At 39.3% G+C, this 13,373-nt stretch overlaps 1 protein-coding gene across 2 annotated transcripts in view; it reads left to right on the forward strand.

The window, feature by feature from the left end:
* The window catches only part of MYLK4 (myosin light chain kinase family member 4), a 74,792-nt gene that overhangs the window by 9,072 nt on the left and 52,347 nt on the right, over positions 1–13,373 (forward strand). The window contains exon 2 of one of the 2 annotated variants that reach the window (XM_035316325.1): positions 4,156–4,414. In XM_035316325.1, the coding sequence (XP_035172216.1) occupies positions 4,156–4,414 (259 nt within the window). Of the gene's footprint in view, positions 1–4,155; positions 4,415–11,059; positions 11,213–13,373 lie in introns of those variants that run through there. The other variant, XM_035316327.1, reaches the window with a different exon arrangement.

Below are 13,373 nucleotides of genomic sequence, written 5' to 3' on the forward strand. Positions count from 1 at the left end.
GCTGTCTTCTGCCTTCATGTTGAAAACACAGAATCATCTAGGTTGGAAGAGACCTCCAAGATGACCTAGTCCAACCTCTGACCTAACACTAACAAGTCCTCCACTAAACCATATCCCTAACCTCTACATCTAAATGTCTTTTAAAGACCTCCAGGGATGGTGACTCAACCACTTCCCTGGGCAGCCCATTACAATGCCTAACAACCCTTTCAGTAAAGAATTTCTTCCTAATAACCAACCTAAACCTCCCCTGGCGCAACTTTAGCCCATTCCCCCTCGTCCTGTCACCAGGCACGTGGGAGAATAGACCAACCCCCACCTCGCTACAGCCTCCTTTCAGGTACCTGTAGAGTGCAATAAGGTCACCCCTTAGCCTCCTCTTCTCCAGGCTGAACAGTCCCAGCTCCCTCAGCCGCTCCTCGTAAGACTTGTTCTCCAGACCTTTCACCAGCTTCATTGCCCTTCTCTGGACTCGCATGAGCAACTCGATGTCCTTCTTGTAGTGAGGGGCCCCAAACTGAACACAGTACTCGAGGTGAGGCACGTTGAAAAACATGTTGAAACACCATGAAAAACCCTTCCAGATTTGGGGATGTGCAGCACCTCTGTGGTCTCTCTGGCTGTGATTTAACAGCAACATAGGGTTATCACTGCTGCTTTTTGTTGTTGTTGTTTTGCACATTTTCAGCCAGCACGCTGCACAATCTGACTCAGATTGTACAACCAAGCACTGGGAAGGGGTGAGACTGGCCACACCAGCCTGGTTTAGATGGCCTGAAGTGCTGTGGACTTTCTTCAGTTTCATGCTGATAAACATTAAATCACAATCTGTATTTGGGGGTCCACCCCAGTGATTTGTTGAAATACACCAAAGCTTCTTTTTTTGGTTGACGAAATACCAATAAGTTATTTTAAAGGAGAAAACATGGCTTCCCACATTACACAGAATGCTGCGTGGTTTGTATGTTAAAGAAAAGTATAGTAAGCAGTACCGTTAGCATCCTAATTTACCACCTGAATTTGACCCACTGGTAATTCTTTCCACCTTACGTCTTGTTTTCTTTCCTGAATTATATATTTAGGTTTAATTATATTCTATTACATAATCATTCCCAGCTTGTAAATTTCAGGTCAGTCTAATGTCAAGATGTGCTATGCCAGAATCTATGAGGTAAACAAGTCTGGCTACTATGTAATAGTACCTGTCTCCCGGCTTAAATATTAAAAATGGCTGGTTTGCAAATGACCAGCAGCTCAGAAATAAAGTTTTCATTTGAACTCAAGACAGAGGCCAAAGGACTGTGTTTTGAGCAAAGTGCTATGCAATCCATCATGTAAACCTAGTTCTGGATGAAGGGGTTACAAACTAAAAACTGAGAAAGAAAAAGGTTTGTGATGGGTATTTTTTTTTTGACTGACACACATTTGCCTGCCTCTTTCTATATTGGATCAGTTTTAAAGGCATTCACTTAATCAGTTAAACTTTTATTGTGCTCATGCTACTATTGTATAGGACTGTATATACACCCTCTGCATACAACTGGGCAAGTCTCTGTGGTTCTGTGTTAGGTCTGTGATTTCTGAGTGTGTAAGTGAAGATGTGACACATGAAGCAAGTAATTTTACTTAAAGTGAGAGATTGGCTTGCTGAGGAAAACCCAAAATAAAGCAGATCAAAGTTAGGGTATATAAATGAAGGGGGTAAGGTTCATCCTCCTTTGGGAGAAACAGAGCTCAACATCTAATCGAACACATTTTTTTCTCTCTTTCCTTTCAAAAATGTGAACTGCTACACCCTCACATTGCACAGTGGAACATGATGAGAATGGGATTGCTTCTCTGGGACTGTGCAGGGGGCAGTTGCAAACAAATTGCACTCTGTGCACCTCAAAAACTTTCAATTGTTTAGGTTATCATTTCAGTAATATATACAAGTGGTCATGGGGGAAGTCAGTAAGATTTGGACTCGATCCTAATCTCTCGTTGGTAATGGAGCACAGTAATGCCTTCAGGCTTTCCACCCCACTAATACTTTCCCAGATAAGTGACCCGTCAGTCACTTATGAGGGAACAACATGCCCTTCTAGCAGGACATGTCATTCTCATTAGATGGATGGCCGCATTTGGTGGTCGTAACCTACAGGATGGTGTGCTCTTTGAAGAACTATGGAGGGCCTGAATCAACTTTCCTTGTTTGCAGTCATGTCAGGTCAAAAGTGGTTTTCACAGCCAGGTAGCTCGAAAGCACATGGCTTTGAAGAGCTGTAGATGTGGAGGTGGGGGTAGGAAATCTGGAAACCTCACTTGCTTCTTCTAACAGCTTTGGAGTATGTTCCATCACGCCTTGGTGTTGGATAGATTGAATGATCTAGAGAATTGTGGCTCAAAGGTTAGACTGAGCCCTTGTGGTATGTAGCCTGCAACTGTTAGTGCATTTAGCAAAACTCACAAGCCCTGATCTGAGAACCTGGTGAAAAAATAGCTCTTAAAGTGTCCTTTCACCTGAAGGAGGATGGGAAGGGAGGTCAGAGCCATGAGAACTGGTGATGATGGCTAGAGGCAGCAGACCTAGCGTTTTTGTGTAATGAGTGCAAGACTTGTTTAGACGATGAATGTTTCACAGTCCCATGCTGGTGTCCATGCATCTCACTTACTAACAGTGTGCTCTGGGGTGTCTCTCCTGCTCTGGGCCCTCTACCTGCTGCCAGGTCTGTGAGCGTCTTGGTCCCATATTGCCACCATGTTGCAGTAACATGGTATCAAATCTTCCTAGAAGGCTTATTTGCTAGCTGCAAGCTTGCACTTTACTGGCCATGATCTATAAATGTCACCACTAGCAAGCCACCTCCGGTCTAACCTGTGATAGCATAAGGTACCTTCCGCATCTGGGAAGAGTTTGGAGGAATAACTTTGGGCATTATAAAGTGAGTTGGTGTAGGTATACATCTAATCTGTTGCATGTGTACAGATGTGGAGTTAAAATACAGTGAGGAACATTTTCTTTTGGAAGGTGTTTAGGTAAAACTAACTGATTTAATTGGGTCTCTGGTTGTGTACCCAGAGCTGTTTCCCCATGCTGCTGATGACTGTAACATTGTATATACATTCTTAATTATGCCGTATAGTTTATGGTATTTATGCAAGTTAAAATAAAAACCATGAGCTGTGTAATGAGATTGACCAGATCCAACTTTCCAGAACTAAAGTATCGCTACAGTGCTTTTATGGCTGGGTTTCTAGTCCAGTGAAGGAAGGTTTGCAATAATGAAAACTTTTTTGCCCTGTATTTCCTGAGTCTATTCTGAGTTGCTAAGTGAAATTTTAGTGTAGTTTCTTGTAGTCTTAGAGAATTAGTTGTGCAAAAGGACATATTTTCCAAGTGTAACCAAGTAATTACTGGGGGGGGGGGGGGGGGGGGAGGGGCAGAGGCACCCCCACTACCTTGCTGTGGAATAAAGGCTTTTCTATAGAGGATTAATCAAAATGAGCAACCAGATATTAATTTGACCTGCAATAACTTTTTAGCCAACTTTACTATTAGTCAAGCCTTGATGATCCTACATCATCTAAGTTCTAAACATGTAGTGAGAGGACCTGGAGTGGAAAGGAAGCCAGCAGAGGAATGTGGTCTTTTGCAGCGTTCTACAGAAGGCCTGAGATCACAATCAATTTGACGATTACATTTTCTTCATGGTACAGGACAGTGGAAAGAGAGAGAAGGAGTGAGTTCAGGCCTAAACCACTTTGTTTAATATCTTAAAATTTCATGGGCTTAGTCCCAGAGTCCTCATACGTCACTTGCTAGAACTGTGATGGAGAGAAAGAAAACACTTCTGAGCAACAGGGAGCCACTCAAGTGATTAAAAACTGGGTAGTGATCCGTAAACAAGGTTTACAAGCAACAGCAATATATATGGATTTGGTAGAGCTAAATAGTCTCTGCAAACAAATTAAATTGCATCTGTCCTGTAGCCTTCTTGAATTATCTAGTGTTCAATGTAGACAAAGAGTGCTGTTAATTCTGTATTTTTGTATTGGTTCAGAATATATAAAGATAGATATTTGAGATATAAAAATTTTTGCAACACTGGAAGTTTTCTAAGCTAAAAATAATGAATAACATTAATATTTCCTATTTGTCTTTCTTCTGTATAGACAAGAAAGAGGAGAAATCAGAAGGTATGAGTGTTCACTGGTTTACGAATCTAAGGTGGAGAGGAAAACAGACAGTAAATTATCTGGGCACAGTATGAAGCTACTTAAGATTAACAGGCTGGAGGAAATCAATACACGGTACAACAGCAACAGACTGGAAAAAACAGCCTTTTTTCAGAGCATGGAAAAAGTGGAGAGGACTACACATTTTCAGGAAGAAAAATTCAGTGAATCAGATCCTGGAATAGAAGATGAAAAGGTAACTAACTGCATAATTAATTTTGTCTTCCCAAAGCATGCTTCTTTTCTTCTTCCAGTTAGTTAAAGAGTTTACTATGTCCATTTCAGAGTAGAATTGATTTTTTTTCATTTCTATCTGTGAACGTGTATTGCCACTGCAAGAGTCTGGTCAGCATCTTTTAGTATTTTGGATTCATAGAAGCAAGCATGTATGTTTTTATTTGGGGGTTTACCTACTTAAATTCAGAAGTTCCAAAGAAGTTGTGTGGTTCTGCAGCTCTTAAAAACCAGAAGGTAAATACGGATTCCCTTGGATTCATGTTTTGAAAGCATTGGTCCTGCCTAACAGCGGTAGAATTTGTGGGGACTGAATGAATCTCATGCGAAGAGCAGATCTCCCAGAACTAAGGCAGCTTAATCCTTTGCTTCCCTTTAACACAGAAGGAATAGGGCATGGTTCCTTGCTGTGTGCCATGGTGGCAAGGACAAGCATTGTCCACTGTAGCTCTGTGCTGCATTTGTCTCTGGTAAGAACAGTAGTGGGAGCTACACTGAGTGGTCTCGGGCATCTTCCATCTCAATCAGCCAAAATGTGTTTAGAAATAGCAAAACACTCCTTGTATCGTGGTGCTTTTTCTGTGGGAGAGTATAGAGGAACAACTGTTTTCATTGATATGTCACTTAGACGAGAACTAAGGAAATATGCTTACATTAGGGCAATGAGAAATAATTAGTACCCACTAGTTTGTGAAATGGCTTGAAGAAAAATTTGTGCTATGGCTGATTGTGCACTATTTGTTTGTGCTGACAGACTAGAGCAGTTTTTCAAATATTCTGAATATTTTCATGTTCATATGATACCCTGGAACAATGGCATAAACTCAGTGACATTGCAGTTTGTATTCAAAACTAAAAAAATAAAATAATTTTTGAATTTTTGAATTTTGAATTTTTGAATAATTTAAATTTTTATCTACTAGGGCCCTTTTGTACAGAATTCTTTCAGTCTTCAGTAAAATACTAACTTCTTATTTTTAGTAAAAGAAAATGATCTGTATATTAAAAACAAAGTATGTCTCATATAAGTAGGATGTGTTTAGAGAGTTTCATGTAGAGTTACAGTGAAAATTAGAAAAAGAAATCTGGGTGGTGGGGTTTGGATGCTGTTATTTACCTCTTATAAAACAGATTTCTTCCAGTGAAAATCACAACTTGCACAGGTGAGAAAGTAGAAGCTGATACCGCTGCCTCATGACTCTTCCTTTGTCTCTTTATGGTCAGGCAGAAGGAACTAATTGCGAACCTTCATACATAGCTATGAGAGCTGCTTTGTGTATGTTAATGTATCTTTGATGACAAATTGCAGATAGTAATTGAGGTGGTGGGATTTTTCCTCACTTTTTTGCTGCAAAATCTCTAACCAATTGCCTTGATGTTTGCTTCCCCAGTCTAATGGTGGAGCTAGCTCTTTGTTAGGAGTCCTGTAAGATAAGCCAGAAAGAGTTTGGAGGTGCAGTAGGGGAAAAGTGAATAGGCTTAGAAGATGAACAGCTGGTTGCTAGTTGGAGAAATAGCTCTGTATTCCCATTTTAGCTCCTCAGTCTCCTGGGGACAAGACTTCAAAGGTGAAAGGCAGTCCAACTGAACTCTGGTAATATACCAGATCACTGGAGTGAGGTTTCCAGATACATAAACATCAGTTATATTTCTCCTAAGCTTTTACAAGCTTAGAAGTTAATTGCAAAGCTTAACTTTCACACAAAATTTTTAGGAATTTCTCAGTGGGATACAGAATTGGGTCCTAACTGTGCTGTGAATGTTGATGAAAGGAAAACCAAGACCTTACTTTGAAAGGTCTTAACTTGGTCTGCTTCCCTGACAAACAGTTTGATTATACTGATTGGGAAAGGAAAGAAAGATGATTGTGCTGGCAGGAAGTGCAGTAAACTTTGCTCAGAGGTATGCATTTACATGTGTATGTTTGTGGGCATATGTACATAATTTCCGTGAATGTCGTCCTGCTCACTTTGAAAGCAGAGACAAAATATCTATTCACATCATTGGGAATAGCTTACAACTCGAGAGACCATCTAGCAAGGAGTGGTCAAAGTCTGTACTTGCTGGAAGAAATAAATGCTGGATTTGACTAAGTGATATAATTACGGAAGAAAATGATCACCCTCCCCAAAACAACTGTTTTTCCAGAACTACTTTTTTCTAACGTAAGCAAGCACAATTTTAATCTTTCAGTATAGTATTGTAAAAACAAAACAAACCAAAACAATTCTAAATAGAAAGTCCCTCCACAGCCATTGCAATACAACTATGGAAAGTAAGCCCACCAACTGTTGACCATCAGCCATGAATAATGACTTTACAGCATAATGTTTATGTCTTTGAACTGTCAAGAAGCTTCAGTGTTGCAGTCCTCTAGATGGCACTCTTTGCCACACCAGTTCTCCACCTGGACCATTTTTTTGTTGGAGAGGATGACTCAAAATGACTCATGATAAAACTGCTCTTTACCTCTTCTACATGTGTTTTGTTTTGAATATCCCCTTGCCCCCATTTATGTAGTTGGTGGCACATGTGATTTATCGCAGCTAAGTTCTGTCCTCAGGAACCAACACAGGGTTTTGCTTCAGGTGATACATTAACAAGTGAAAGACGTTTTGTTTTATAGGAACAGTTTTCTGTGTGTGTGTAAGAACCAGATGAAAAAAATAAACTAAATTCCAAATCTCTCCTCGATCTATTGCACTGCATAGCCACACCAAGTGGTTGTTCTGGTCCAAGGGAGGTGGTGTTACAAGGTAGGACAGAGCAGCTGTGAGTGGGTGAAACCACCTCTTTTGATAACAGCACTAAATTATGCAAAGGTGAATTGTTTGTGAAACTACCACATGATTTACAAAGATGCATTAGCTCCCAGAGAGCTCCACATTCTCCAACCTAGTCTGCTGCTGATGGCCCAGCCAAAGCTGCGTGTTCATGGTCATCAAAGCTGCAGTCTGTCCCTTCTGGCTCTTACCTGGTTAGTGATGGGTGAGACAATGCCATTATTCTATTCTGAATCACTGTCTGAAATTAGACCACTAACTCCCCATCCCTAATGACAGAGCCATTTAAAATGCTGTAAAATTGTCCTCTTCATGGTCAATGACTTGTTTTTAAACCCTGGTTCCACGATTCTGATGGGCACAGCTTTATTCTTTTCTTTTAGAAATGTTCAGAACTATTGAAGCTGATAGGCTCATATTTTACAAATTAAAAATGAAGTAAACCCACCCACGTTGGATAATAATTAAATGACCACTTTTTTAGGAGAGTAATATTAAATAAACATTAGACAAAAGTTAAATCTAGTCTTAAGCAAAGCTTCAAAGCTTTCTGAAATTTGGCAGACCACCCAGGGAAAGAGAATTGAAACTCAGGGTCTCTCCCCAAGCATAAAGCTACTGCTCTTAAAGCAACATAGGGAGCTGCAGCTACAATTGCAGTTTCCATGGTTGAATCTATTACAAGTCGACAGGGTAACTGTTGGGTTTCTGGATCTTATAATTTGCAGCTACAAGGCTTGGCCATTACCTTGGTTTACCATCCATTTACTATTTGCTGTGTAGTGCCCGTACAGCATTCATTTGGGCAATGTGCTGTGACGGTAGATTTGCTCCCTACACATGCATGTTAACCAAGATTTCCCTTGGAGGTGTAAGTGTTGTGAAGGACCTTTACCTGCAGTTCAGATGCAGCTGAACTGTTGTGGGTAATGCATTACCTGCTGTCCACTGAGTGGTGGCAACACTCACATTATTACATGCACATTTGTCTATAGTCTTCTCCAAAAACAGAAAGAAAAGGCACTGGTAAAAGGCATTGATTCAAACTTTTTCTCCCTGTGATTTTACCTGTTATGCTTTACCTTTCATTTGTGGAGTTGTTCTCTAGTCACTGCAGTTCAGTTCATGAGCTAAAACATATTAAATTGGCTAAAGCACAGCCTCATGTACCAGAATAGTATTTCTGACATGACTGGTAAACATAAATGCGAATTTTAACATTTGCTCAAAAAGTGATTTTATCAGCTGCAGCTTGTTATTGTACAAGCAATAACCTCTACGAGCTCTGCTGTTTTTTCCGTCTTCCTTGAAAGAACAGATTTGGCAAGAACCAGAGCTGCTCTTTCCTTACGGTCATATTCAGGCCTTCTTAGTTGTGTTCATACAAGGAAACAAAGCAACAAAGAATAAAGGAGATTAAATTCCCACTAGCTAGTTTTATTTGAACAGATCATTGCTATGCCAGTTCATTTTGAAGAAGCTCTAGAGACATATTAAGTACTTTCAATTATTTTCTTGTCTTTTTTATTTTTCTTTTTGACAAAGCTAGAAAAAATACTTCTTGTTGGCATTTTGTGAAGAAAATGTCTGTAATCAAAAATAAAAGTGGTAATTTAATTTTAAATCTTTTGTTTTTCCACAGGTGTTTAATGTTTCTTTATTTCGCAATACAGATTTCCATGCCAAAATACCCCTGTAATATTTTGAAAACTGTTTAAGGACTAATTTTTAATTATTTATCCCAGTTGGAAGTGTTAGATATAGTCCTGTTGAATATATTCAGCTGGGATTCAGTTAAGCTCGGTCTGGTGTTAGCTGATTGTCCTCTAATTCCTTGTCTCCAGTAAGAATGGGATCAGCCTTTTCTTCTTTGGGCCTGCTTTCTCCCTCTTGACCACCACCACAATTCCCCTAATAGTTCTAATAGTTCTGCTGCGTTCTCTGTGTGGCAGAGGAGGAAACCTATTTCTTGTTTTACCGTTTTAATCAAGAACAACTCTTTAACAAAATTCTACCAGGGATTCAGTACATTTGCAGTGAGACTTCTTAACTAATAAAGGCTTCCTTCAGCCTCTAAATCAAAGCACCATGTCTAAAGGTTGCCTTGTTATAGTCAGAAAAATGTGAGTGGACCAAGTTTGGGCCAAGTTTTATTCCCAACTTCCTTTTCAGCTTGCTTGAAATTCTGTCATCAGGCATCCTGTTGCCAAGCTCAGTCTGGCAGGGCTTTACAAAATACCCTTTCTGCAGTGCACTCGTCAGGTCCCAAGTTCATGGCAGTCTGTTGTCATGTATCAATATGTGCGATTGCATGCTCTCAGGCAGTTGTGTTTTACTTAATGCTCCCAGTTCCCATATTTACAAGAATTTTTCTTTCTCAGAAAGAAAGAGTATCAAGATTACCTGATTGAAAACAAAACAAAACAAAACAAAACAAAACAAACACAAAACCAAAGCCACCCTCCCCAACATAACAACTACATAACTCAAAATGTGATTCGTAAGTGCTCTGAAGTCTTGAAAACCAAAAGATGAGTAAGGAAAGAATGACAGTCATAATGTTTGAATCTCTTGATTTTTCAAATATGATTTTTATACTTCCATTTTTGAATTGTTAGTACTTGAGATTTCCACTGCTCATATTTCCCCACAGCCAGAGGGAGTGTGTTCAATTCATTGCTCTGATCAGAGAAATGTAAAAGTGGAAAAGAAATTGCACTGTCTTCTTCTGTAACGACTGTTGGTAATTACGGGCACCTCTTAAATGCATCCTTATATGTAAGGATTATATATTCTTTGCATCCTCACATGTGCCAATGAAACATGACAACCGAATACCCTTTGTTCCTCACATTTTCATTCTTCTCTCTCTATAAGTAAATCAGCTTCCCTGGACTTGTAATGGAGCTGGTTGCAGGCTTTTTTTTTATTTTTTTTTTTTTTTTTTTTTATTTATTTATATATATATATATTCTTACTGCAGTTGCTTTCTATTTCCAATTTTAAGATCCTGTTTTCAGTTTTCTAAAACCTTTCCAGGTTTTGGCTGTTCAAGCCAAAATTTTCTTTGCAGAATTTACATCACATTGAATTACTTGGGAAAATTCAGCAAAAGAAGTCTGTCTGTTTCTTGAAATTTTAGGGGAAAGAAGTTGCTGTGATGATACTGAAAGTGTCATATCCCTTTGGTTGAAATGATCCAGCATCTGCATCCGTTAGATCCTTGGTAGCTGGCAAGTGAGCAGATACTGGATATCAGATGTGGAGATAGGAACAGCTCGGTGCATGGTGGTGGTTTGGATATGAGAGCAAAGTGAGTAGACTGTAAGTACAAGAACAGAAGGGACTGCAGACAGTAAAGCCATGGCATTTCAAATCGACTATGCATGTGCACTATGACGCATTTTAAGTGAATGTCTTGAATTTTGCTCTTCATTTTGTTTGTTTTTCATTTTTTCCCCACTTCTTGTCTACTAAAAGAGGAAAAGGACCCAGTAGATGACCAGTGACCTGCCCTGCTAACTGTAAAAGGATTGCGCTGACACTTTGCTTTCATTTGAGAAGTTCTGGGATGTCAGAGTAATTACCATTCAAGTCCATGCAATACACATCTCATGTGTAGATCTCCGCACCTGTTTCAAGCTTGTCAGTAGGCCATCACTTCTTTTCCTTATAGGTTCAGGGAATGTGTTGAAGTATGAGATGGGATCCTGCCGCGTCTCCAAGCCTTGTCTAGCTAGGTGGTACTTATGGAACTAGGGAGGGTTTTGAGGGTGCCTGCCAAATTGCATCTGCTAGACCAGGACTCCCAAGTTAATCAGTTGATTAAAAGTAAAGGGATGGATCTACCCCTGCAAAGAAATGCTGCCTGGATTGCAGGTAGTTTCTGCCTTTTGGCTTCGTATCTCTGGCATGCATTATGGGCTGTGTTAAGCTGTGGAAGAAAGAGAAAGATTCCTGCACCTGGAAGTACACAGGTAGTAGATATATTTTTAATAATTAAGACATATTCCACTGATCAGTATTGATACTGTTTAACTGGGTGAGTGCTGCTTGTGTTTAGATGTAGCCAGTTAAACCTGTGTGTTATTTCTTGGAGTGGAGGAAAAAAAAATTAAAAAGTCTTTTTCTCCCTTAGAACATATTCTTCTCTTTTCTGAGAGCATACCCTGCAGTAAGTCCCAGATAGCTGTTGGTGCTGTTCAGAAAGGTGCATCTCTGCCCTTGCTGTCAGGGTGCTTTGTCTTCCACTAACGCATGACACATCCTCTAGTGACCTCTGCTGGGTGCAGTACAAGGGGTTACCTCAAGGGTACCCTCTTTGGCCATGGTGGGAGTGAGGTCACCAGCCTGTCTTGATGGGAGACCCAGAGATCCCCAGAAAGGCTGCTTACTGACCATTATTTTCTTCTATGTAGCATTTTCTTCCCACTGAACTAGCAGCTAATTCTTGGGAGCGGTTCGTTGTTATATCGCTAGACGTGGCCGTCAAGGATAGGACATAAGTTTGTTGTGGTTTCCCGTAAAGTAATACAGCGCAGGCATCTTTTAACTCAACAGCTTTTAGAAGAGTTCTTGACAGGAAACATTGCTTGCATGAAAGAAATACATGAGCTCGGAAAGGCAAAAAGGAAGACGCTGTCTCTAGAGTAACTCTGAAGCTGTAGATTGCCTGAATGTTTAGGCTTTTAATTATTTTGCTGCAAATGAAAATTTTCCTGTAATCTCAAGACTGGTTCATGTAAAGGGTTTGCATTCTGAAATGTCTGCAACCTCACCCTGCATATCCGTCTACTACTGTTAGCCAGGGAGCCATGATCTTGTGGGAATACAAAAGAATTTGTATAAAATAAATGGAATTTGTGCTGAGTGAAGAGCTCAAAGGACAGTGATGAGGATAATAATTGAAAGATTATTATGCATATCAGCACTCCATATAATAAGATACATAAAAAAACAGAAGAAAGGCAAGAAATAGTGTAGAGTTCTTTGTTTAGGTTATTCTATGATAACCTAAGAAACTCACTATGTGGATGTCCTCTAATTCATCAGAAAATCTGAACTAATATTTTTCTAAGTAGAAGCAAAAAAAGCCAGATTGTATTAAGGTTTTTGATGCTGTTCCCATTTAAACTGATTCTGCTTTATGGTATGGAGATGTAGATGCATGGAATTGGAGATGTAGAAAGAAAGGAAAAACTAAGGGTACACTCAAAAAGTAAAAACATATTAGAAATGTCTTTATCCACGTTGTTAATCAATTTGATAAAGTGTCGCTGAATGCCGATTTGATTTTTTTTTTTTTTTTAAACATTCACCTTAAGTAATGAACTTTCAGTCCACTCTTCAACCAACTTGACCGAAGATGAAGAGCTAGCTTTTGAGTACCATGCTGTCAAGGAGAATGCTGTCTGGGATATGCAGCTCTGCTGGATTTAAAGTTCAGTCACATTCAGTTACTAAGCCATTAACAGCGTATAATTGTGCATTTTATGCAAGACAGACAAACAGGAGTGGTAAAGAGAAGTGAAACAACTAATAATACATGTCAAAACCGCACTAGCACCCTGATCTTTATAGAATGGGGCTTCTTTAGATTCACTGGCAGATAAAAATAAAGTCTGTGGTTAGTGATTTGCATTTTATCTCTGATGCAGTCTTGAGCTGTTACTTTACTTGCAGATAAGCTTGAAAAATGTTCTCTTTTTGTTTATGCTTAGGTCACTAAAATTTTGCATTTTCTCTTGAGTGAATTGTGGTATGTAAGGAAAAGGAAGCTCAGTTCATTCTGCTGTTCTCTGTTTATTGTACTTCTACTGCCTTGCTACTATTATTTTCCAGTTTTTAAGACCCATCCATCTAAGGCTAGTGTATTAATTGGTATTTGTTAGCAAGACGTCCATATCCATTGTGTTGTGAAGGAAATAGGTTTTAAAATACCTTGTGTTAAGACTATCAGAGATTGTTTTGTAGTCTTTACCTGTGCTAAAGTATTCTTTTCCCAAATTTTTCATAGGTCAGTGACTATCTGAGCTCTCTGTCAGTTTTTTTTTTTTTTTTTTTTTTTTTTTCTTTTTCACATGGCACAAATCCACTTTTGAAATTCAGTGTGGTAACATCTGTCAGACATCTGTTTTT

The sequence above is a fragment of the Oxyura jamaicensis genome, chromosome 2, assembly GCF_011077185.1.
Source record: "Oxyura jamaicensis isolate SHBP4307 breed ruddy duck chromosome 2, BPBGC_Ojam_1.0, whole genome shotgun sequence".
In the NCBI taxonomy this organism is placed as follows: Eukaryota; Metazoa; Chordata; class Aves; order Anseriformes; family Anatidae; genus Oxyura; species Oxyura jamaicensis.